Source organism: Ptychodera flava, chromosome 18, assembly GCF_041260155.1.
Source record: "Ptychodera flava strain L36383 chromosome 18, AS_Pfla_20210202, whole genome shotgun sequence".
NCBI classification, from domain to species: Eukaryota; Metazoa; Hemichordata; class Enteropneusta; family Ptychoderidae; genus Ptychodera; species Ptychodera flava.
The window spans coordinates 24,933,599-24,961,102 of record NC_091945.1 but is presented as its reverse complement, the minus strand read 5'-3'; the positions used below and the strand labels follow the sequence as shown (position 1 = coordinate 24,961,102).

At 38.0% G+C, this 27,504-nt stretch overlaps 1 protein-coding gene across 2 annotated transcripts in view; it reads right to left on the bottom strand.

Annotated features, from left to right (window-relative positions):
- Positions 1-26,268, bottom strand: part of LOC139117228 (uncharacterized) — a 75,259-nt gene extending 48,991 nt beyond the window's left edge. For both annotated transcript variants that reach the window (XM_070680171.1, XM_070680172.1), the window contains exons 1-2: positions 26,185-26,268; positions 16,316-17,187 (exon numbers count right to left, since the gene is read on the bottom strand). In XM_070680171.1, the coding sequence (XP_070536272.1) occupies positions 16,316-17,112 (797 nt within the window). In that variant the 5' untranslated portion in view covers positions 17,113-17,187; positions 26,185-26,268. The remainder of the gene's footprint in view (positions 1-16,315; positions 17,188-26,184) is intronic.
- Between the last annotated feature and the right edge of the window lie 1,236 nt (positions 26,269-27,504).

The window sequence follows — 27,504 nt, the reverse complement described above, 5'->3', positions numbered from 1 at the left end:
ATAACAAACAGCTGAATGTAATGATAAAATGGTTAAGTATAGGCCTACAGGCACTGAGGGTAAATATGTTACAGCAACTTGATTAGTTTCTTTTCCTTTTCTACTTCTGCGATAATTTTTAAGACAATCAATCTGCAAGGCAGTTTATGTATTGACAAATATGTTATCTTTTACAAGCACATTTACTATATTTGACATAGACTGAAATACAGTATGCAACCAATGTTTAGATTTTGCCCATACACCAGATACATGGAGAGATGTCAACATACAATCATTAACTCAGAAACCCTACAGGGAAAAGTAAACATTGTTTTCTTCCAGAACAGCTGGTGTATTCACATCAGGAACAATTAACTTACAAACTTAACCAATTACACAAGGATGATGACACAAGAGATAAAGTTAAGAAATTTCACTGTGGTGAACTTGACTATTCCTTTCAAATCCTTACCTAACTTGACATCTTAAACTAAAATACACTGCATTATTAATTGCGCTCACAAATACATCGGGGATGGACCATTTGATAAGGGCGGGGGGGGGTGAGGGGGTGTCTGGAAGATTGATGAGGTACATGATCTTTTTTATCCGATCCATTGTACATTCTTTTTTCCCCCACTCTCCCACCTTTTCTTTTTGTCAAACCTTCTCTGGCTGATTTTTATATTGACATTTGAATTTTTTCAAAATCTGTGAGGAACCCCCTCCCTCTCTCTTTAACATTGAAAAAAATTTTGAATATATTTGTTGGAAACCAAACTTGCTCAAATCACCTCAGCTATGTTTTCTAATGATTTTTACCGCATTTCAACACCAAATACAGTTTACCATACCAAATGCTTGCTAAATCACCACATTATATACTCTTAGTCCCAGTAGGTATAAAATTACCCCAAAAATCTTAAAAATACAAAATGAAAGATATCCCAGTAAAATTAACAGTTTCACAAAGTTGCCTCAAAAATTCAAAATTCCGGATTTTAACCTAATTTCAATTTATTATATTAACAACAACCCTAAAAACCTGTTTACTAAATATCAAAGCAGTCAGACTGGTAAATTTTGAGAAACAAATTTTTTGACCAAAAATGAGAAAAATTTCCCCCAAAATACAAAATTGCAGATTTCATCCTAATTTCATTATATCTTATTTCCATAAACCCTAGGAACCTGTACACTAAATATCAAAGTTACCAGATCAGTAGTTGTAGGAGAACAAATTTTTGACCAAAAAAGGGCAAAAATTGCCCCCAAAATTAAAATATAGTTATCAAAACAAGCCAACAATTGCATGAAACATGGACATACATACAGACAGACTGACATACACAGACTGGCAAAGAGTGATGACATTGGCCCAAAAGTGTGCCTTGGCCCATGGACAGTGATAAAGATATAACATTAAAAAACAGCTGAATGTAATGATAAAATAGTTAGGTATAGGCCTACAGGCACTGAGGGTGAATATGTTACAGCAATTTGATTAGTTTCTTTTCCTTTTCTACTTCTGTGATAATTTTTAAGACAATCAATCTACAAGGCAGTTTATGTATGACAAATATCTTATCTTTTACAAGCACACAGCAAAGTGTTCTTGATTTTTCTTTTACAATATTTGACATAGACTGAAATACATAACATGCAACCAATGTTTACATTTTGCCCAAACACCAGGTACATGGAGAGATTTCAACATACAATCATTAACTCAGAAACCCTACATGGAAAAGTAAACATCATTTTCTTCCAGAACAGCTGGTGCATCCACATCTTGAACAACTTACAAACTTAACCAATTACACAAGGATGATGACACAAGAGATAAAGTTAAGAAATTTAACAATGGTGAACTTGTCTATTCCTTTCAAATCCTTACCTAACTTGACTTCTTAAACTAAAATATACTGCATGGTTAATTGCACGCAAAAATACATCAGGGGTGGACCATTTGATAAGGGGGGGACGGGCGGAAGATTGATGAGGTACATGATCTTTTTTGTCCGATCCATTGTACATTTTTTTTCCCCACTCTCCCACCTTTATTTTGTCAAACCTTCTCTGGCTAATTTTTTTATCGACATTTGGATTTTTTTTTAATCTGCCAGGAACTCCCTTACCCTCACTTGTAAACATTGAAAAAAATTTTGAATATATTTGTTGGAAACCAAACTTGCTTAAATCACTTTAGCTATGTTTTCTATTGATTTTTTTACCTCATTTCAACACCAAATACAGTTTACCATACCAAATGCTTACTTAATCACCACATTATATTCTCTTAGTTCCAGTAGGTATAAAATTACCCCCCAAAAAATCTTAAAAATACAAAATGAAAGATATCACAGTAAAATTGACAATTTTGCAAAGTTGCCCCAAAATTCAAAGTTCCGGATTTTAACCTAATTTCAATATATCACATTAACAAAATTCCTAAGAACCTGTTTACTAAATGTCAAAGCAATCAGACTGGTAAATTTTGAGAAACAAATTTTTTGACCAAAAATGAGAAAAATTGCCCCCTAAAATAAAAATTGCAGATTTCATCCTAATTTCAATATGTTTTATTAACATAAACTCTAGGAACCTGTACATTAAATATCAAAGCTACCAAATCAGTAGTTTTAGGAGAGAAAATTTTTGACCAAAAAAGGCAATTGCCAGTTTCAACATAACTTCAATATATTATATCAAGATTAATCTTAGATACCTGTATACCAAATATCAAAGCTATCAAATCAGTAGTGTTTGGATAAAAAAAATTTTTATCAAAAATTGGGAAAATTGCCCCAAAATTACAAATATGGCAATATCAATACAAGCATGACTGAGGTCATCCTGAGAAACATGAATATTAACTTTCAGAGCAATCAGATGAGCGATGTCAGAGAACAAGATTTTTTGACTAAAAACGGAAAAAAAAACCCCTGAAAATACAAAAATTCAAATTTCACCCAATTTCTGCACACATAATTTAGAATACTTAAAGGAATCTGCATACTAAGTTTCAACCAAATCTGACCAATGCTTACTGAGTTTTAGCCATTTGCAGGATTTTTCCTTTTTTCCCCTCATTTACATAATTTTGGCACTGACATGTTCATTTGAACAAATTCACATCTCCATCCGTAGGTGCACCTGTACACCAAATACTAAGACGGCAGCTGTTGCGGTTTAGGAGTTTTTGATCTGGACGGACTAACAGACATACATATATACATACATACATATAGTCCGGGGTCAATTGTCATTCCGTGTGATTTGAGTGAAGATTTTTGCCAACCTAGCTCATCGATTTACTTAATGGCCAAGATTTTCAAAAAACATTGTTGGCATTTTTTCTGACAACTATGAAGGTCATTTCAAGGTCATTTTCTTAAAATCAACAAAAATCAGTTATTCTTAGCTATAAAAAGATTTTTATGCCCAGTTTGCAACAAAATAATTTTTGGAAACATACATTTTGTTATAGATTATTCCTTACAATCATTAACATTTAGGTTTGTTGAAAAACAGGCTGTTGCGTTAAGAATATATAGAACTACTTTACCAAAGGTCAATTAAAGGTCAGTATGAACTTTCTTTCTAATTTTTCCACATTTTAAATATCACATTGATTTTCCATATCTAAACATCACATTGATTATCTTGTATACGATTTCAGATTCATAAAACTTATACAACAGTTTCAGGAAATTACATGTCTAAGGGACCGGTCAGATTCTTTGGCCTTTGGGGGGGGGGGGGGGGGGGGGGGGGCGTGGATTCAGGGGGGTCACCCTGTTTTGACTTGGTGATAGCGGGGGTCACCGTGTTTTTGAAATACCAAATAGGGGGGTCGACACGGGCTCATACTTGCCTAAAATGCATCTTGCCACCCACAAAGTTCATCATTGAGTTGCATTTTCGGTGTGCGCTTCGGGCGCGTAACTTTAATAATAATAAGACATATTTTTGAGAGCTTCCCCCCCAAGCACGAAACTTAAATATATATCAGAGATATCTTTATGTGTAAGATTTTTGGCGCAAGGCGCGTTACTTTAAAATATCAAACATATTATTCATCACGCCCTACATCCGCATGACTTTCATATATATCACACACACACACACACACACACACACACACACACACACCACACACACACACACACACATATATATATATATATATATATATAATATATATATATATATATATATATATATATATATATTATATATATATATATCAGAGATATCTGGATGTTTTAATATTTTTCGGCGCGCCCTTAGGGCGCAGTATTTTAATATATCAGAGATATATGTCAGAAATATCTTGATGTCTGTAAATTGAAAGTCAGTTTTGCAAAGTGTACAAATCATTATGAAATCTGCAGTTCATATGAATAGCATGACAACTTCCTGATACTTTTCTGTTTCCTCTATGAGAATTCAGTTATAGAAAGCAACATGCACTAAAATTTCACAAATTTTACATTTGTCTTATAACAGTTCTGGAGATCTGGTTATGCATAAAAAGTGTGGAATACATTCACAGCTCATTCAAAATACTGTATTCAAACTTTAGAATTGACACTTTTAAGGTCCTATCTTACAACTAACATGAAAACCACCTTTTGTCGCGCACAGGGGGGTCACCCTGTTTTCAAAAGTTGAAATAGGGAGGTCAGCCACTTTTTGACACCGGCAAAAAATAATCCACCGCCGCCGAAGAATTTGACCGGTCCTTAACATTTCCTGTCAAAGGTCAATGACTTTTAATGCCATAACTCTAATCTGAAGAAAGTTTAGCTATAAAAGTAATGCAATCACACAATTCCATGTTCCTTACGTATTGCCAAATATGAGTCATGTACTTCTCGCAGGTTAAAAACAGCTCCTTCAGCGAAAGCATTTTCCAACAAGGAAAAAAATTCGATATCTGCAGCAAGCATGATGGTATTGTCATTATCAACATTTGCAGATGCACTCTCACACAATGAGTGTAGGTCTGCATTTGTGTTTAAATTTCTCAAGACTTTTCAAAGTTTTTGGTCCAACATCTTTTGTGATATTTAATATCAATGGCTCTACCATCCTTTGGATCAATTGCACCACTGAGTCTGACTTTTAACAAGTCTGATTTTCATTTGTTTACTGCCCTTTGTAGTTTTCCGCAGCATTGAATGGAGAGGACCCAAAGAAAAACTATATTGTTGACAGTCAAAACACATGCTTTTGTCGTATGTACAAGCTGATGGTCTAGTGAAAGCAACTTTAGGTTCAGATGAACCAGCACTTTCCATGGTAGATGAGGTTTAAAGTTGCTTTACCTAATAATACAGAGCTATCACCTTGCTCTAATGCTTTTTCAGAGTGCAATGTTGCTCTCTGGAGTAGACCTCTGTGGCAAGTATTTGCATAGCATTCCCTATGCCAGCTAGCACCACAAGCTCGAAGGGAAAAAGAATCATCATCCCTGAGTCTGGAAAGACACTATCATCAAATTCACCTCTCTGGTGAACAAACTCTGCACAGTGTCATATGCAGTGGGAATTGACACAAGCTCACCACTTGCTTCCTGACGTATCAGGCATTAAGAGAACGTTCCGAAAAAGACTGTAAGTCTGTTTCAGAACGTCCTCTTTTCGGAGGAATGGTATGTTTTTCCATACTGAAAATTTTGACGATGTTATGTGCATGCAATGTCAGTTATGTGAAATATTTATATGTGAAACGCAACCACTAAATGTTGACTATTCTGTGACGTTAAAATATCGAGTAAATATCCTTTGGACAACAGTTTCTGAGAAACTACTAACACTGCCTTTGACTTCTTTTGTAGTCTTTAACCCTAAATAACCTATGGACTAAACCTGTATCTCAATAAAGGATAAACCTATTGTTAATGTATCATTTTCCGTACTCTATATCAATGTTCTAACAATGGGTGTCTTGGTTAGTACAACATTATGTGTAATGGAGTTGATTTTTAAAAGACACAGATAATAGCCTATATTTCTCAGTGCAGAGGCTTATTTTTGATAAACGGCTTCTACATGTAGCCTTTGTTTAGCAACAAGTCTCTAATCCCTGCTATTGTTACTAAGGAAACATCCAAATCGTTTTACATGACTTGGAGAGAAATGCAAGGAAAAGGGATGACTTACTCTTACTACAAGCAAAGAGTACACTGCTAGCTGCACAGTAATCCAGTCTACACTAGTTAAATTCTGCGCAGAGGTCTGGATTTTACAACCTACCAGAGCTGATAATACTGTGGATGGCTTATGCTGAAATGCACAGAAATTGATAAAATAAAGTCTATGATGTAGTTGTCAAGCGCAGTGCATGTCAGAAACTGATCCATGTCATTATGCATGGGTAACGATGTACAACTGCAACACAAGCAAATCCTTGTAATTGCATATAAATCCACATAAAATGGTAAAAAACAGAAACAATAATGCCTCAAAAAAGGTATTTTAAATCTATTATGAGCTGTTAAGTTCCTTTACACCACTGAAGGTACTATGAAGTAGTTTGGTCAATGATTATAGCCAATCTGTATGCACTACAATGCTTAATCAATGGAATTTGCTGAGTAACGAATGACCTTGAATTTGACCTTGACAAAGTGGAAAGAAAAAATGCCAACAATGTTTTTTGGACTGTCCAGGTATTAAGGAACAAAATGATATATGTTGACAAGAGTCTTCACGAAATGCACACGGAAGCCAAAATCACGACAAGTGACCCCGGACTAATACACACAGACGCTATTTTGCCACCTTATAAGAATACCTCCCAAGTGTTTCCGCTGCCCGCTTGCCAAATCGCAAATGCGAGAAAAAAGTAGCGTTTGGCGAGAAGAATTGGCAAAAGTTAGCCAAACTTGCGAATCGAAAATTGCACTATGACGTCATCACTTTGTCCGCCGCGCACATGTCCTGCATCAACTTGAGACGTAATACTTTATACGTATGTCTATGCATCCCCGACCCTTTAATGCGTCAGGAGATCCTATTTGTAACACATACAGTATGAATAAAATTGTAACGAAATAACTCACAAATCAACAGTACCGCATGTATATCATGACTAGTTGACTAAAATGTTGCGAAGTTTTGGGTTTGACTACGCGCAATGTGTGCCTACAGATAACTCCATGCAGTGACAGCCATGTCATCGTCAACACTGAATTTAATTGAAGGATCGTGAGGGACTGTGAAACTAAGCAAAACGGCAAACTTTCCTTTTTTACTTTGGCTGCTCCACCAATATGGGGGAACCACCCCTAAAACACACATTCTAAGTGCAAGTAAAGCTATGAAATGGAAAGAAAAATTATGATCAATGTAGGAAAGTCGACCGTGAATTTTGAAAGGAAGGTAGCGGCATGCATGGTCAACAGCATACGCATGGCATTTTTAGAACGTAGAGCGAGTAAGGCACTTAAAGCGAAAATGTTCGTGCTGTATTGCTGCCAACAAGAAAATACCTTTACTGGCGTTAGAAACTTGTGTGAATTGGCTTCCTTTAATATAAATTCGCGACAATTTTCAGTGTATCACGGACCATGGTGTATTGTGACGTGACATCGTATACAGACTTTCAGAGAAACGCTCGCTCGTCCGCCGAGTCGGCCTAGTTCCGCGTTCACATCGTGCAAATACGGTAAATACGCAAGTCTTGTCGCGATATTTGAGCATTTAACTTGATCGTCAGTGAAACAAAAAGATGTTTCTCCATATCAAAAGGGTATATATTTGATATTTTACGGTTCTGTTTACATAATAGACGTGAACATTTGGATTTATGATCCGTGATTTCCGCGATCCATGGCATGATTGAAGCTGGCTGTGAATACACACTGATGTCTTTGATGATGACCCCTGACCCAAGCGCCATTGATACGCTGTGCGCTGTCCAAGCTTCGCTTGCTAAACTTCAAGCGTAAAGCAAATGTATTGGAAGTCTAAAAAATGCACATATTTCTCAAGTCTGAGAGTATTTTACTTTCGAACTGCTACGAGAATGGATATCTGATTCGTTTGAAAAAACTAGTATGCTGAACCAGGTTTCGTGCCGTTGTCTGTAGCGATATGTACAGTATCGCACGATAGCGATTTCAGGTTTGTTAGTGTTACTGAATATAGTTGCATACGCCTAACTTTGGACAAGTGTCGCTTGGAATTCGGACAAATTTTATGTTGTATGTGTGGCTGATGTTGGCACCTTGTAATCTGAACCTTAAATTGGTGTTACTTTTATTATCCATAGTAGCATTAACAGCGTTTATTTCCGTCATTCTTACGGAAATGCAGACAAATATTTATTTTGCATATTAATGAGAAAGAAATGACGTCATTTGTGATCAGTGGTATCGGCTTGGCTAATCGAATATCTGTTTGGCGAATAATTTTTAGGGCTTCTAGCCAAATTTGCTACAAGATTTTGGAGCCCAGGGGAAACACAACTCCCATTTGCATATATACATATGCATATATGGGAGCTAAAAATTGCCAGTTTCAACATAACTTTAATACATTATATTGAGATTAATCTTACATACCTGTATACCAAATATCAAAGCTATCAAATCAGTTTTTGGATAAATTTTTTTTTTATCAAAAATTGGGAAAATTGCCTAAAATTAACAAATATGACAATATCAATACAATTTGTACAAGCCTGACTGAGGTCATCCTGAGGAACATGAATATTAACTTTCAGATCAATCGGATGAGCGATTTCAGAGAACAAGATTTTTTGACTAAAAATGGAAAAAGAATACATGTACCCTAAAAATACAAACATGCAAATTTCACCCAAATTTTTGCACACATAATTAAGAATATCTGAAGGAATCTGCACTAAGTTTCAACTAAATCTGACCAATGCTTACTTAGTTTTAGCCATTTGCAGGAAGTTTCCTTTTTTCCCCTCATTTGCATATTTTTGGCACGGACATGTTCATTTGAACAAATTTACATCTCCACCCCTAGGTGCACCTGTACACCAAATACTAAGACAGTAGGTGCTGCAGTTTAGGGGTTTTTGTCGTGGACGGACATACATACATACATACATACATACATTCATACATACATACATACAGACGACATTTGACACCTAACAGCGTTACCGTTACAATTTCAAAACTGCGTACGATTTTACGCAACTGAGTTTTATTTGCGTAAATGTATTCAAAATGCGTACGGTAGGAATCAGTATCTGAAGTGAGCTGGGCAGTCTTTTCTGTAGAACTTGGGGGTTTCCTGTAATGCGCATGCTCTATTAACAAAAACAACACCTGGGGGGCTTCAAGGTATAGCTGAACGTTTGCCATGCCGTGATGCATGTCCCGTATAATGATCGTTGAGCAGCCAAATGAGTTTATGTTCAAAGAAAATACCTCCTGACTACGAAATTAGTGTTTCCAAAGGGCTAACAAAAAGCAGATACTGTTCAAAGTCCAGCGGGACCTCTCAAGAATGCAACCCGACAGAGTCTAAATGGTCACCCGTAAACACTTTCCAAATAACATGCGACGTAATGACCATTAACTGTATTGTGTTACCAACAACGTAGACTCGATCGATTTTTGAATTTTTTGCATCTGTAGTGCCATTGTCTGTACAGAACTGATTGACATGACGTTTTGTGATGATGAAATACAATGTTGCATAAAGTGCTGCGGTCTGCTAAAGTCTAAAATGTTGCAATATCATGATAAATGTCACTTGCAAGCAGGTGCATATGTTATATTTTTGTCCTGCATTAGACCACGTTCAGGCAATGTAGTGAGGGCCAAGTACGTCGTGTCATTGGGCGGCATTTCTCAATGCGTATTTGTTTACGCAGTCATGATTTTTTTTGCGTATTTCCGTACAATTTTGCGTAAAATATGCAGGATTTTGCGTTAACGGAAACACTGGCCCTTATAAGAATACCTCCCATTTGCATATATACATATGCATATATGGGAGCTAAAAAGCAACATCTGTTTTTATGGACCATGCTGAATGATGATACAAACACAAATTAATACTTCATTTAATAGCACCTTTATTGTCATCCTTCAATCGAATCTCGGTTTCGAACAGAAGTGCGATTCAAAGTCATAGATATAACAATTCTTTTTTCAGAAGTTAAAGAATGTTGCGTGGAGCTTTCACAGATTTCAGACAAATCTACAAATGTGCACTATCTCTAGCTGAAGCAAAGCAGCAGTTGCCATCCTCCTTTATTTAGGCAAGTTTTCAACAGTAACAGTTGTCTTTTGTGGTGGAGTTGCAACCTACATAACTTCTCCCCTTTTGCATCATGTTGTTCTCTATCATGCTAATGCCTGCATATACGAGTTATGTGAAAGATAAAATAAATAAAATCTGATTTTAACAAACAATATTACTTGAAGAGTAGACATGACATTATCATATAAACTTCATCAATTCATGTCAACAGTCCTGAAAGTATGAGGTAGAGAAATGTGAATGCAAAGCTTGTACAGATAAATCAGCAAACTCATTTCAAATATCAGTTGTAGAAAGTGCCAGTCTTGTCCTACACTATCACCAAGATTCAGGGGTATAAATTACTGAACATGTATGTAGCACAGTGCAACAAAGCAGTGATCATAAACTGTGATAAGTAATTATACCGGTATGCCAGGCCAAAAAATACTGCATTTACTATTAATAAAATTTTGACTGACTTTGCCAGGAATGACTTCATGTTAGTAATCCTACGCGCTCATAACTTGATATACAAATGCACTTCACATCATATGAATCAAATGAAATACCTCTTGGTAGTTGTGTTAGTTCAAACATGGTGGTCATGTTACTCAGTCTCATTACACAGCTTACTGCATGTCCTAGATATCTTTGATAAGTGACCTATTTGAGCCGCTGAATTTTCAAAGTCATCTCGCTGCTGACATGTATACATACATTATTATCCTTTATTAATCCAATATAAAAATGGAAATGTGTTGTGGTGTACACTGTCTAAAAACAAATATTGCACAATAGATAAAATATAAAGAGATCACACAGATTAAAAATAGTGTCAATGACACTGTGCTCCCATTTTACAGAGATACTAAGTACTAATACACACATGACATTGCATTCTTACAGGTTGATTACTGAGAAAATTCCATTGCAAGTCCAAATTAATCTTATACCCCAGCAATATGAAATGCTACATCTCATAATGACTTTTACCCATCTGACAGAAAACAACCCTAGGATCAAGACTATCATGTTTAAAAGCAATCCAACAAATACTTTAGGGGAAAATTATTTTTTTACAAAAAATGGGAAAAATTGCCCCAAAAATACAAATATGAAAATTTCACAACAATTTGAACATATCTGACAAAGGCCAATCCCAGGATCATACATACAAGTTTTTGATGCAATGGGATGAGCGCTTTCAGAAAATAAGATTTTTTGACCAAAAAACAGGAAAATCGCCCAAAAAATACAACTTTCAAAGTTTCACCACAATTTGAAGAAATCTAACTTAAGTCACTATAAAGAGCCTGCATACCAAGTTTCAACTATATCTGGCCAGTGATTACAGAGTTTTAGCAATTTGCAGGATTTTTCCTTCCCCCCCCCCTCATTTGCATATTTTTGACTTTGACATGTTTACTTCAACAAATTCAAATCTCTACCCCTGGGTGCACCTGTCCACCAAATACTAAGATGGTAGATGCTGCGGTTTTGGAGTTTTTAATGTGGACGGACACACATCCACACATACTAACATATATACATGCATACATACATGCATACATACATATATACGTACAGACAGACAGACAAATGGACAGACAGATAGACATGCATACATATATTACATACATTTATTTTTACAACTTTTAACCTCCAACAGCCGACCAACCTATCAATATCAGTTTGTTCAACTTGATTCTACTGCTTATAACAATATAAACATTCTAATTAAAGTAAACATGCCTTGCTTATCAAGATTAAGTCATAAAAAAACAGCAACACTTTCATTGCACTGTTTACACAGATTGCATAATTGCTATAAATAGCACATGAGGAATCTTATCGCCCAGCTTTACCATAAAAACCCTATCACTTTGACCACTCTTTTAATTGACCACTCTATTTTTTTCCTCAAAAAGTAATTTTATTCTATCCTTACTAAGTCGACCATAAATGGAAATTGGAACTTTCTCTATCTCTATTTATTTGACCAACCTATCATGACAAACTATAATGAGCAATTTCTTTTAGATAACATACAGAGAACAATAATTGACAGTAGAGAATATGTCAAAGTTGGGATTCAGAAAGTTGTCTTTACATGTTTTCATCATCCAAGATGGTAAGCTTTTCACTATGAACTGTCAAAAAAGTTGAACTTTCTAATAATTCTACACTAAAATTATTTTGGCTTTGTTGATTTCCTAATTAATTCAATTATTTAAAATCATATTATTTTTTTCTGGGTGAATTGATAGGGTTTATATAGTACAAGAGTTACAAACAACGTAGGTCAAATTCAGTTAAAATATCAATTACCGTCTAACATTGCATCATTCCTACAAATAACACCTCAGCCTGGAACAGCAAATCATAATCTGCTCATTCACACAGGCAGTACTTGACTTTGAATGAATGACCTACGTACAGGTCGATGTTTACTTTTCCGAATTTGAAAGCATGGCAAAAACTACCACAAAATTTGCAAATTTTGCCTGAGTTCACCGAGTCATCTTCAGGTCACTCCTAGGAACCTGCACATCCAATTAGAAAGTAATGGCATACACAATTTCAAAGAAGATTTTTTAACCAAAAACGGCAAAATTGCCCAAAAATAAAAATATGCAAATTTTGCCATAATTTTGATGAATTCTATTTTGAGTTATCACAAGGAACCTGCATGGCAAATTTTAAAGCGATCCAACCATTGATTTAAGAGAAAAAGATTTTTTACTAAAATGGCAAAAAAAAAAAAAAAATCATTAAAAATAGAAAGCATCAAATATTGACATCAAATCTCTGTGTTTGAATGAGTTGGGCCTAAGGTACCTAAAAACCAAATATGACAATGATCAGATGAGTAGTTCCTGAGTTATTGATTTTTGACCATTTTGGCCTTTTTTCTACCTCATTTGCATATCTATGGGACTAAGAAGTTCATTTTAACAACGGCACATCTACATCATATATGGCATCATTACACCAAAAATCAGCTTAATACGTGCATCGTTTTTTGAGTTTTTGCGTTGGATGGACATCCATACATACATACATACAGACATCTCACATACAGACTTTTTTAAACCATATAGCCTCCCAATTGCCATATATGTATGGCAAATGGGAGTTAAAAAGCACAGTTCCAGATAACTGTCACAAAGCACTTGTTGATGAACAACAGTACAATTTAAAATAATCCTAACAGTAGCCATCGATGAGTTTTTTCACCTGTTAGAAAATTGGTTTAGGACCCTCACTGCTGAGGGTACAATATATTTCTAAACCTGTTTGTGCGGCACCTGATCGAATAGTATCTGGTACCAGACCTCATTTTAATGAAATTACTATTCAGTGGATGCGTTTTGTCAGACAATATAGTTGTAGATTTGTTTTTTACTGATTTCATATACAAGTCATCAAAACTATACAATGGTACGCCTAGAATATTCCTAGCAGCTTTGATGACACGATTTATCTGAACTTTATTAGAAAAGGAAATACTACCGCCCCAGCAAGAAATACAATAACAAATGATTGACTCAACCGTTGATCTGTAAAACATATGCAAAATGTTCCCCGATACACCAAATCTATGCAACTTACGCAGAAAATACAATCTTTGCTGACATTTACCGTTTAACATATTCACATGGCCTCATCCCAAGAAACCATGTTTGTACGAAGGATCCAAAGATATAACTATTTACCCTTTCAAACTCCTCACCTTTGATTTTTAACGGAGGTGGACTGATTTTGTTTTTCCTGAAATCAATTATCATTTCTTTTGTTTTCTTTACATTCAAAAACAAGTTATTACCATCACACCATGTCACCAATCTGTCCACTTCTTGCTTATAGATTGTGTACATGTAGCATGGAGGTATTAGTAGTAAAGTGTACTGACCTTCAGTGCAAGCACGTTGTCAATCTTCTCCTTCTCTGTAGTCTCTCGGGGGTTCTTTGTGTCTGAGATCTGTTATCTTGTTTTCTAAGTTATCTGCTTTCTCCCACTCTTGTCTTACTAGCTATACATAGTTGACAGTCCGTCTATGTTTGGAAAGTCCGAACGGAAAATCAGGTGCAGCCAACAGAGCTATTAATCAAAAAAGCTATTCCGGGAGCAATTTTTGAGGGCAGGGGAAATTTTAATTTTGCTTGGGCAGGGGACATATTTTAAGTGAAAGGGGAGCAACTTTAGGGGTTTTTTGTCGGGCAGGGCAGCTATTGGTTGATTGTCCTGGGACAGGGCTTGGCGAAAATGAGGAGAGGGGAAGCTACTTTTAAAACGGGTACAGGGGAAGTTGAGTCATGGTGTTTCCGGGGATAGGGACACAAGGTAAGTACTTATACCTTTTACAGGTTACCCAGACTTAGCCTTGTAATAAAGGGAAAGTGGATTCACACATCACCCAGTGAAAAAATCGACAGGTCTTTTCATCTCAGGGTAGGGTAGCTTCATGTCTGCAGGGGAAAAGGAATGACAAAATTTTGAGGGAAATTTTTTCCAGGGCAGGGGAGCTTCAAAAATTCACAGTGGGGAGGGAAAAAGGCAAAGATAAGTGGGGAGTGGGTAAAAATGAAGTTTGAGTGCGGGAGGGTAAGTTGAAAAATCTTCAGTAGGAGGGCAAATTGTGAACAGCTAATTAATTACACTCTTGACTTAAAAGTAGTCACTTCACATTACTTGTCATGGTCAATATATGTTATCATAATAAGAACCCCTTTAAAAGTGCATTGTTCGTTGGCTGCACCCGGAAAATGGCCAGCCGATTGCGGAGGTATGTAAAAGTACCTTCAACAGCATACTCCGAGTTCAAAAACCGAGTCGGACTTACAAGTCCGAGTACTGGGACTTGCATACTCCGAGTAAAACTGCTTACTCCGACTTGTGAACTCTGAGTACACGGCCTACTCAGGCTTGAATACGCCCAGTTACACTTGCTTATGGAAAAAACTATGCTGGAAAAACACGGGAAATATTCAATCTTGTGATAAAAATTTGCTAACACTGTATACACTGTAGTACTTCCAGTCGCTCAGAGAAAAGTGTTGTTTACGCAATCTGTCTGACCTCTGATCTGTGTATCTTGTACAACACGCTCAAGTCATTGTCGTTGTCGAGTGTAGCTACACACAAATTATGAGTTTGTCTTGTCGTTTCGTTTCATTACCGGATCAGATCCTGATTTGATACATGACTTGAATTTGGCACAACAACGTTTCATGCATCTGCAATCACCGCAATCCAGCGCGGCAAGTTATTAGAACAAGGATGGGTAAATGGTCTCCAACAAATATACTCCAAAATGTTTTCAATGTTAAAGAGTATCAAGGTTGTAAATAGTTATACTTCTTGCCCTCTATTCGTTGTATCTCTTTATGTAAACATGGTTAATACCAAGTGGTGGACCATTTGATATCCTTGGGGTCTATAGGGTGTATCAAAATTTTGTTCAAATGCCATCTGACTATGAATATCATGAGCTAGTGTCCATAGAAGCTATGAAATATCGTACATACACTCACTCTGACTTGCCAAATGTAATCAACTGTGGGCAAAGTGTCATTTTTAGCTTGTTTTGACAACTATATGAGAGCGAATAGCGACATTGTCACAATGTTTATTGGATCTAAGTGAAAGTCACACCCTCACTACTGCTCGCTCTTTGAAACTGAGAGCCCTCACTTCAAGCCCCAACATTTGCTCGCACTTCAATTGTGAGAGCTCACTTCAAGCCCTCACTTTTGCTTGCACTTCGATTGTGACAGCCCTCACTTTGGCCCCGCACTTGTCGATTTCCTAATACGCACCTCGTGCATCCCACCAACAGCTTGAATGTCGTAAAAGGGAAGATAGTAAAACAATTCAATGATTTCATGTTTCTAACTTCCTTTTCACGTGATAAACAAAGCACTGCATCCCAATTACATGATGTTTTGGCTTCTGAAATGACCTCTGTAATTTTGTCAAAGCATGTCACTTCGGTTTGGAAAGTAACACATGCTTCTGAGACTTCAGCGTGCATTCATCATTCTCATGGACATTTATAATCAACAACTCTAACCCTGCCCACTGAGCTTACCTCCTCTTTCTCTTTCCACTGTCCCCGTCTCTGTCTCTGCTGCGACCTCGACTACGCCTTCTCCTGTCTCTGTCGCTGCTTCGACTTTGATTATGCCTGCTCCTGTCTCTGTCTCTGCTGCGACTTTGTCTGCGCCTTCTCCTGTCTCTGTCTCTGCTGCGACTTTGACTATGCCTTCTTCTGTCTCTGTCTCTGCTGCGACTTTGACTACGCCTTCTCCTGTCTCTGTCTCTGCTGCGACTTCGAGTATGAGTGCTCAAGTCTCTGTCTCTGCTGCGACTTTGACTACGCCTTCTCCTGTCTCTTTCTCTGCTGCGACTTTGACTATGCCGTCTCCTGTCTCTGTTGCGACTTTGACTACGCCTTCTCCTGTCTCTGTCTCTGCTGCTACTTTGACTATGCCTGCTCCTGTCTCTGTCTCTGCTGCGACTTTGTCTGTGCCTTCTTCTGTCTCTGTCTCTGCTGCGACTTTGACTACGCCTTCTCCTGTCTCTGTCTCTGCTGCGACTTTGACTATGCCTTCTTCTGTCTCTGTCTCTGCTGCGACTTTGACAACGCCTTCTCCTGTCTCTGTCTCTGCTGCGACTTTGACTACGCCTTCTCCTGTCTCTGTCTCTGCTGCGACTTTGACTACGCCTTCTCCTGTCTCTGTCTCTGCTGCAACTTTGACTATGCCTTCTCCTGTCTCTGATTCTGCTGCGACTTCGAGTACGCCTTCTCCTGTCTGTGCTGCGGCTTTGACTACACCTTCTCCTGTCTCTGTCTCTGCTGCATCTCGTGCTTCTCATAGAGTTCATTTCTCGCCTTCTACTCCTGCTGCAGCTTCTGCGCCACCTTCTGCCTCTACTTCTCCTCCTCTTACTTAGACCGCTCTGAAACAGAAGAGGGATTTCATCTGTAGTCAGTGTAACACATTTTACATACATATAATATATACACGTGAAAAGAGGTTTTGAATACACTAACTGCACCATAACACTTGGAACTAGCATAAAGTATCATTTATTTACTTCTATACATCTGATTTATAATTTTCATTGAGCTAAGGGGTTGGTTAATCACGCTGGTTATGGGCATTGTCCAACATTTTCACTCTCAAGCCTTGAAGATGTGACCAATGTTTATCGTTATCTACCATGCTCTTTCTAATAAATTAATTCCATGAACTGAAACAGAATCTGAATGGTGCACAAATTCGTCACTTCCCTTGTCTCTGTATAGGATGACTATTACATGTTACTCCTGTAATCTTGTCAAAGTTACACAAATTATAACTGAACTGGGACTACCATGGAATATTTCCCAAGATGCAAAATGCTTGGGCATAAAAGGCACCTTAACGTAAGTGGGTTCATTGTTTCGAATAATTGACACATGGAAGCAATGCAACTGCTCCAGAAAACTGGCATAAATCTTTTCCACGCAGATATAGCTCTGTGCCACGACAGAACCTTTCGTAAATTTATACTTTGGACATAGCATTGTAAGCAAAATACTGTCTATTTTACATGTTCAAGTGAGTTATTGATAAAAAGTTTGTTTCTGTACACCATCAGTGGCGTCGACAACATAGCCGTTGACCATTTCAAACTGCTGTCAATCACAAAGTGACACGCAGAAGGTGCTAATGATCGGCTAATGATAATCTGCGAAATGGCAAAATGATGAAATGGCGAAATGACAATTTTCGATTTTTTCCAAATAGCAAAATGAAGAAATAAAGAAACTACACACAGAAATTACCTGCCACCTAGAGTTTGCTTTATAATCGTCTCCTACTCTTACTAGTGCAACATTACCTGTAAACATCGCTGAAATTGGCCTCGGAATCAGATTCAGTTTCGATTAACTGAACAAACAGCAGGCATATGTTTTTTTTCCAAACTGACAAAAGCCATTTTCTATCACATGAAATGTATTTCGACCACAACAAGTTTATACTGGCATGTGTTTTGCAGTATAAAGAAAAGGCACTGATTAGCGATGATACCATTTTGGTTTAGTTTTGTTTGGCCGCCGTTTTATCGCATACTGCTGCCAAACTACATGTAAGCGTGCATGCTTACGCAAAACATTTTTATCTTGGTACGAGAGATCTAAGGGACGAACCTTTAGATATTGGGAGGGGATGGTCAGAAACGGAAAAAAAAATCAGACCATAAAGTTTGGGGGAAAATATCTTCACACTACATTGCAAAATAAACAAAATATTCAGAACACAATTGAGTAAAATAAATCTGCAAAACTCAGAAAAATAATTTGCACCTCTATTCTCATTTGAAAAAAAAAAAAATTTGAAATTTTCAGTTGTACAATTTTTTTTTCATTTTTCGTGACCACCCCCTCCCAAGATCTATGATCTGTCCCTAAGCCTCGAGATATACATGGTTTTGTGCGCTGTCAACTTCTGTGTTCGCGATCGCGCGATTTCGCTGAATTTATCGTACTCTCGGTGCTAAACTTCGATGTTGAGAATCAAAACGTGCAGATTTACTAAATTTGACTTTGTTCAGATGAAACTCAGCAGATTTTCTTCTAAATGCCCAACCTGCACGGCATACACATGGGTTTGGAATCCACCGTGCAGATTGCAGTGTGCACCGGGATATTTCGGCTTAACATCGATTACCGGTATACAGCATACTCTAGGTGGCAGGTAATTTCTCTGTGAGTAGTATCTCTATTTCTTCATTTTGCAATTTGAGTCGTGATTTCGTCATTTCGCTATTTCGCAGAGTATCATTGGCCCTAATGATCAAACATTTGTTGTGTACACCGGATCACCTACAATATACACAATGCAACAAAAACAACATTCAATAGAGAGCTATGGCCAGTAGTTGGTAAAAATGCACGTTTCACATTGTTGAAGCTATCGTGCTATGGGGAGTTGTATGCCATTGTACATTATAGAACCCAAACGTGTAAGGCAAACCTGCATGACTAAACACTGTAAAAGTCTGCACGTTAGACATTTTAGACACGTTAGGTGTGTACACGTTAGGTTTGCACGATACACAATAGGTCAGCATGATTGGCATGGTGGATTTTGACCGATGTTGAAAACCTAAAATGACATACACGTTAGACATTTTAGACACGTTAGGTCCGTACACGTTAGGTTTGCACGATACACGATAGGTTTGCACGATTGGCATGATAAATTTTGACTCATGTTGAGAACCTAAAATGACATGCACGTTAGACATTTTAGACACGTTAGGTGTGTACACGTTAGGTTTGCACGATACACGATAGGTTTGCACGATTGGCATGATAGATTTTGACCCATGTTATAGAACCTAAAATGACATGCACGTTGACATAAGACATGTTAGGTCCGTACACGTAAGGTCTGCACGATACACACGATAGGTTTGCACGATTGGCATGATAGATTTTGACTCATGTGGAGAACCTAAAATGACATGCACGTTAGACATTTTAGACACGTTAGGTGTGTACACGTTAGGTTTGCACGATACACGATAGGTTTGCACGATTGGCATGATAGATTTTGACCCATGTTTAGAACCTAAAATGACATACACGTTAGACATTTTAGACACGTTAGGTCCGTACACGTAAGGTCTGCACGATACACGATAGGTTTGCATGATATGATAGAAATTGGAGTCATGTGGAGAACCTAAAATGACATACACGTTAGACATTTTAGACACGTTAGGTCCGTACACGTTAGGTTTGCACGATACACGATAGGTTTGCATGATTGGCATGATAGATTTTGACTCATGTGGAGAACCTAAAATGACATGCACGTTAGACATTTTAGACACGTTAGGTGCGTACACGTTAGGTCTGCACGATACAAGATAGGTTTGCACGATTGGCATGATAGAGGTAGACCTTACCGTGTTTGTAGGCCATCACGTGAATCTTGAGAAATATCGTATAACGTGCCGACCTAAGATTCACGGAGCTAATGTGTCTAAAATGTCTAACGTGTATGTCATTTTAGGTTGTCCACGAGTCAAAATCTATCATGGCAATCATGCAAAGCTATCGTGTATCGTGCAAACCTAACGAGTACGGATCTAACGTGTCTAAAATGTCTAACAAGTATGTCATTTTAGGGCTCCAGATAAGTTGTATGGTCAGTCATGATATACACGTTAGACATTAGGTCCGTACACGTTAGGTTTGCAAGATACACGATAGGTTTGCACGATTGGCATGATAGATTTTGACCCATGTCGAGAACCTAAAATGACATGCACGTTAGACATTTTAGACACGTTAGGTCCGTACACGTTAGGTTTGCACGATACACGATAGGTTTGCACGATTGGCATGATAGATTTTGACCCATGTCGAGAACCTAAAATGACATGCATGTTAGACATTTTAGACACGTTAGGTGCGTACACGTTAGGTCGGCACGTTACACGATAGGTTTGCACGATTGGCATGATAGAGTTAGACCTTACCGTGTTTGTAGGCCATCACATGAATCTTGAGACATATCGTATAACGTGCCGACCTAAGATTTACGGAGCTAACGTGTCTAAAATGTCTAACGTGTATGTCATTTTAGGTTGTCCAAAGTCAAAATCTATCTTGCCAATCATGCAAATTTATCATGTAACGTGCTGACCCAACGTGTACGGACCTAACGTGTCTAAAATGTCTAACGTGTATGTCCAGATAAGTCGAATGGTACCATATGTCAATCGTGCAGTCATGATATACACGTTACTATAGACACTTTAGACACGATAGGTGCATCCATGTTTGGCGTGCACGATACACGATAGGTTAATTTGCACGATTGGCATGATAGAATTTGAGGACTTATTTGTACGCCCTAAAATGCAATACATGTTAGACATAGGTTCTTTAACGTTAGGTCTGCACGATACACGATAGGTTTGCACGTTTGGCATTTTAGGCACGGGTTAGTTCCAACCTGGCATACACGTTAGACATTTTAGAAACGATAGGTGCGGATATGTTGGGTCTGCACGATACACGATAGGTTTGCAAGTTTGGCTTTTTTGGTCAAGTTAGTTCGGCTGTTAGTTCCGACCTAACATGTCAAACATGCACTACTAAAATGTAAAAATGTCTAAAATGAAAAAATCCCGACTTCTGGCCATGGATGTCAATAGATACAAATCTGAAAATGGGCGAATGTATACTGCACTGCCGCGATTTAGTTACAAAAGTTTTTTTTTTCATATTTTTATGAGACTATGCTTGTATGACAATGCGCATGAGGTAGAAGGTAGGTATGTGTGTGTACTCGCCTCCATACCTACACTATGTCATAAGCTCGCTTCAATGCCCTAGCGTGCGATCACTGGAACTCAATATTAAATATCGCCGATTACATCAGTGAAATAATGCCGACGTCCGAAAGAAGCAGAACCCTAACTTCGTTGGTATACCAGTACTAATTCTTTTTGACCCAAAAATGTGGCTTTTTATGGTCAATGTCATGATGGCTAATCCAAGGCCCGCTTAGAACCATTCCCACCTGTGATCGCCATCAATATAATATACACGAACCACGGCATGATCATGATCGATCGTGACCGGCGGAACGAAACTGACCGCACAGTTCATCTCATAACAGTACAATCATGACTGTGATCCATAGGCTCTATGAACGTTTCAAGGCAACAGCCTCAAACAGCAGTGTCTTACAACAGTACTTTCGAGTACTTTTGGGGTTCAATTTGAAATACTGCTGGGACTGAAACCTAAGGCCGCGTTCAATAAAAATGGTAAGGGGGGGGGCTGGAGGAATTCGAGGGGGGGGATTCGAAAATTTTTTGGGTAGTCGAGGTGGGGACTTGAAAATTTTGCTCTGCCTATGGGGGGACCTGAAAATATTTTGACTCCCAACATTTTGATGTCGTCCAATGGTTCTAATGTTAGTAATAATTAAACAAAATCTAGAACCGTTTTGTCGCATTTTATGTCTTTAACCTCAAAAAAAATCTAAAAAGATGTGAATGCCATTAAATTTTCGTAAAACAAGTTGGCCTTGTAATGGGGCAGGAGCTGCAACTGTTGATAATTTTTCAATATTTCTATGCAATATATCAAATACAGTTTCTTGGTGTCTCTCTACAGCATGCTAAAAAACATGTATATTCAGTTTGTCAACAAAGCCCGTTTGTCTAAATATTGGTGATAATTGAATGATACAAATGCACGGTACACGTAGGCTGTGTTGGCAAGCTGAATACTGGACAGCTCAACATGCTGTAGGGAGTAGAACAAGAATGCAATTGTATAAACTGAACAAAAATATTGTCAAAATAAAAAGTTAATACTACTGCCCTGCTACTACATACTGGCAGTGACAGTGATACACGTAGCTCTGACTCTAATGTAGTTTAAGAAGAGTTTCAGTTATAGGACACTCAATTGACAGTGAAACATACATCTACTTGTACACAAGATCCAGCCAGACAGCAACACATAGAAGACTGGGGGACTAACAGTCACCATGGATTTTTGAATTCTGGCATATGAGAACAATCATATATTAGAAAAAAAAGATGGGGTCACCATACTTGATCTTATGGAAATGTACGATGAAAAGTCATTTTTTCAAATCACTTAAAATCAATATATAAAACCATTCATTTCAAGTTCATCCAGTGAATGAAATTGTCACATCTCATTGTACAATAACACAAAAATAAAACTTTGAACAGTAAAGACTCTAATTTAAATAGAAAGATGTGTGACTAAATGGAATCATTTAATTTTTATCAAATTTGCCATTATTACACCCAAAATTTCTGAGATTAAAACATTAATTTTATGGAATATTTTAACCTTCCCATATTGTCAATTTTGTAAAACATTTATAAGTGGCATCTAAGATGTCTTGTACTTTTGAAAAAAAAATTTGGTAGGTCACAGTGCTCATTTTTTGACAATTTGGTTAATCGTAGCCAGTAATACACAATTTTCATACTCTCTCATGATCGTCATTTTGTGTGCTTTTCAGCTGGTGCCATTGACCTGGCCAGAGTTGGATAAACTCAAGTCAGCTTAGACTGACAAATCCAAAAAGTCCACTGATGCTTTTAAAAATGAATCAATTTAAGAACTTGCCTTAGGTATATGGCTCTACAACCTGCTGATAAGAGGTAGTATTGAACATCTACGTGCAGAACGACACATTACATATTTATTTTTACTCTGCGTGTATTCCTAATAAATATTCGGCTATATGGTAATTGGGGGGACTTGAAAATTTTTGAGGGTATTGAGGGGGGATCTGAAGAAAAATAAGATTTCAATCGCGATTCCTCCAGCCCCCCCCCCCTCACTATTTTTTGAACGCAGCCTTAAGAGGATTCTTGGCGCTGAATGTTTTAAAATAGAAAAATTGAGCTCAACGCTACTGTGGAGGCATATGGGAAATTAATTAGTGGTCTTGTGCCATATAGAGATTCCATTCTAAATTTCATGTACACACATTAGTCTGAATGCTCGCTTCGCGAGCGGCCTTCGACCGCTCTCGCTGCGTTCGCTATCATTTCTGAAATGTACGTCATCAATCCTCACGCCAACGTTTATAATAGGTAAACTGTCGATGTAAATTATTAACTAAAATAAGCATTTCGCCATGACGATGCCAAAACCACAGGTGCCCACAGGCGACCCAAGTATTACTGAGTTTTTCACACTGTTTTCTCTATCATTTTCTCTTCTTTCTTTATGCTCTGGAATGATCGGAATAAATAAAATAAATGGTTTAAATAACTTAACCTAACCTCTGTGACTCTTTATTTATTTTACACTCCATTACAAGGATGTATATAGGTGGGTTTACACGTGTATTTTTTTAAACCTGAGGGAATCTGATTAGTCGCTCTGTAAATATTCCTTATCAGCGATCTAAGCGATCTCACGTTTACACGTCATACACAAGGTAAAAATTTAGTTCGGGTCAAGCGAAAGAAATAACGCCACCAACAATACAGTAGTCTTCATAAAAACGTATAGCCCGTACATCGAAACGACAAAAATCAAGCAAGCCCTGACAGAAAACTGGAGTGAACTTGAAAAAGACGAAACACTAAAAAAACTGTTCCAAAACCAACCAATAATCGCATATAGAAGGAACAGAAATATAGGCGACACACTTATAAGCGCCAGACTTCACAAAAACTACAATAGCTCAAACTCAGGTTCACACGAACCTACACAAACACAACAAGACCAAACAGTAGACATTCTAGCTTCCCTACCAAACGTAAGTGGAACAACATATTATAAAATAAAAACAATCAACCATTCAACACGTCTCACCAATCAAAAATGAATTTTAAGCGACTGATGAAGAAAACTCTGTTTTCGAAAGGTAGGGCCAAAGGAACACAGTGTCAGTAGTCTCTCCGCTCCAGTGCGGATTAACACAGGACACGTAGATTACGGGGACGTCTCGCCATGGCCAAGCAACATTTTACATAAAACAGTTAAACATGATATACACTTATATTATACACAATATCATACACAAAACGCAAACAACCCAAATATGAACGATGTGTGGAGTTGCTTTCCCTTTACTACCTACAACTCGTCGTAAAATGGCATAGTTTTTCTAGCTCTGCCACTACGACGGTTGTTGTCGGACACCGACTTGAACTGAGCTCGCAACCGTTTGATTTTGTTGTGGCATTGTTCCGCTGTCCTCTCGAGTCCCTTCTCCCTAGCCTTGGCAGCGACGACTTCATACACTTGCCGATCCCTCGACGTGCCGTCCATCATACGGATGACATTTTCGTCTCTCCAGATTGACATTAGTAGCCTGATCTCTTCCTGCGGCCAATTAATGCCGCGATCGCGAGAGCTTACTTGAACACCGTCCATTGTGGTAATGACCGCAAGCCCGAAGACAGGATATAGTTCGGCGTTTAGTTCGGTGTTCTGGTCACACGTGTAAATAGGCCATTGTTTAGTACGGAGCACCGAACCTGGACCAGCCCTCCGACACCGAATTAATTTAGTTCTTTGTTAGTTCGGTGTTGTCTGTTTACACGTCCAACTGACACAGGTTTAAATTTATTCTGGTGTCAACTCCGGACTTAACTCACACGTGTAAACCCCCCTTATCTCTCATACACACATGCTGTAATTAATTAGTCAACACAGCTAATTATGCTAATCCGTGGACTTATCAGGGATTTTACGGGTTGGTCAACATCGCGAAAGATAGGAATGGTTACTAAAACGGGTTAACCTCACTATCTTTCCGATGTTGACCAACCTCTGATAAGTCCACGGATTAGCATAATTAGTTGTGTTGACTAATTAATTACAGCATGTGTGTATGAGAGATATACGTCCTTGTAATGGAGTGTAAAATAAATAAAGAGTCACAGGTTATGTTAGGTTAGGTTATATACCTTTTATTTTATTTATTCCGATCATTCAGAGCATGAAGAAAGAAGAGAAAATGATAGAGAAAACAGTGTGAAAAACTCAGTAATAATTGGGTCGCCTGTGAGGTGCCTGAAGTTGCGAGTGTATGTACACCTGTGGCCAAAATTGCGTAGAGATTCCGGACTCGGACAAATACGAACTTGAAGATAATCTGCAAATTGTTTCCATAGAGCAATCACAAAACTCAAAAGTTCTCACATTTACAGTCTCAAAATCTGAACCATAGCCCATTTTTGTACGTGCTCTACGAGTGGTACAGTACGTGACATGGCGGTGACGCCAAAGAGAAACACTGTGTAGCGTATGTTCTGGGGTTTTTTTTGAAGAGTGTTGAACTAGCTTCACAGGTACAGGTGGTTGACAAACTGCGCAAACCAAATCTTCTGTTGGACAAGCTAGTAAGGCACCATTAGGGATAATATATTCTTTACCTGTGCGCTGGAACCTCAAGAAGGCTTCATTTCTGTCTTCTGTATGGCCGACCCGGAGAGGAAGGGATTGAGTTGCTCGCGGGCCGCACCTTCCGATCCGTCAAAGGAGGTCATCTAGGGTCACAGTCAACGGATACAGCGCCGCGTGCGGCACTGCCACCTTTGGGGGCGCCCCAATGCAGCATTACCAGTGTTGGCTGCCGGGCCCGATTATTTTTATTTTTTGGGGGGAAGGGGGGGGGGTCTCATTAAAAAAAAGGGCGAGGGTATATGCCATCGAAAAGTATCCCTCTTAAAGGTTTTTCATTCAAAAAAACCTAAGCATGGGTCGATAACAAAGCAAATGTCCCAATGCTTGCAAAAACTTTCACATGTAGGCTACTGGAAGAGGTGAAAATTCCCAAATTTGTCAAGCAAAGCCGAACAATGAGTCATATTTTTAACATATATGGGTAGATGTGTTCAACTTTGGTGGTACACCTCTCTGTGAAAATATTAGGAGTATTCCCGCCTCCCCCTCCAGGTAGTAGGCCGCAGATGTCCTTGTACGAGAATGAAATTTACGCCTTACTTTGTATTTTACATGCTGTGGTGAAGAAAGTTGGTACCGCAAATACTTGGAAATGCTGTGTCTGTCGAGTTTACATCTTAAAAAACAATGGTATTGTCATTTGTCGTCATTGGCTTTGTCCAGGAACAATTTTTGCCTCAGAAATATTAGATATGAAATAAGAAGGGCATAGTGCAGGGCGTATTCCCTTCTCAAACGAAGAATTTATTGAAGTTAGAAGTTATTGATATTTTAGATATTGTTATCGATCGATAATGCCGCATTGTGTCAAGAGTATAAGAATGAAAATATACCTAAGAAAGGTTGAATTGTAAACTATCTACACGGATTTTTGTCATGACGAAGAGAGATGTGGACAAATAAATAACTTAAATCTCGTATATTTTATTCTTTTGAACATGTCACTATTTAACCTAGACTGAAAGATCTGTCGCTCGAGGGTGGTCTCTACGCTCTCCCATCTCACAGAGAGCGCTCTCGAGCGACGGATCTTTCAGTCTATATGTAACCTCTTTGAGCCTTATGACGTTGACGATCCAATAGACGTACGTAACTTATAATGCGTTGTCCATTATTTTCATTTTGTCTGTAAACAACAGTTTGTATACTAATGCTATTTTGAATGTGCACGTGGAATGTTTTTTGTTCACCTGGGCATCAATCTTAATTGTATTTCCAATGTTATTGTTAACGACTCAATTTTTGTTCTGGCCAGCATTCGTTTTGCGACATATGTTGCATCATTTGTC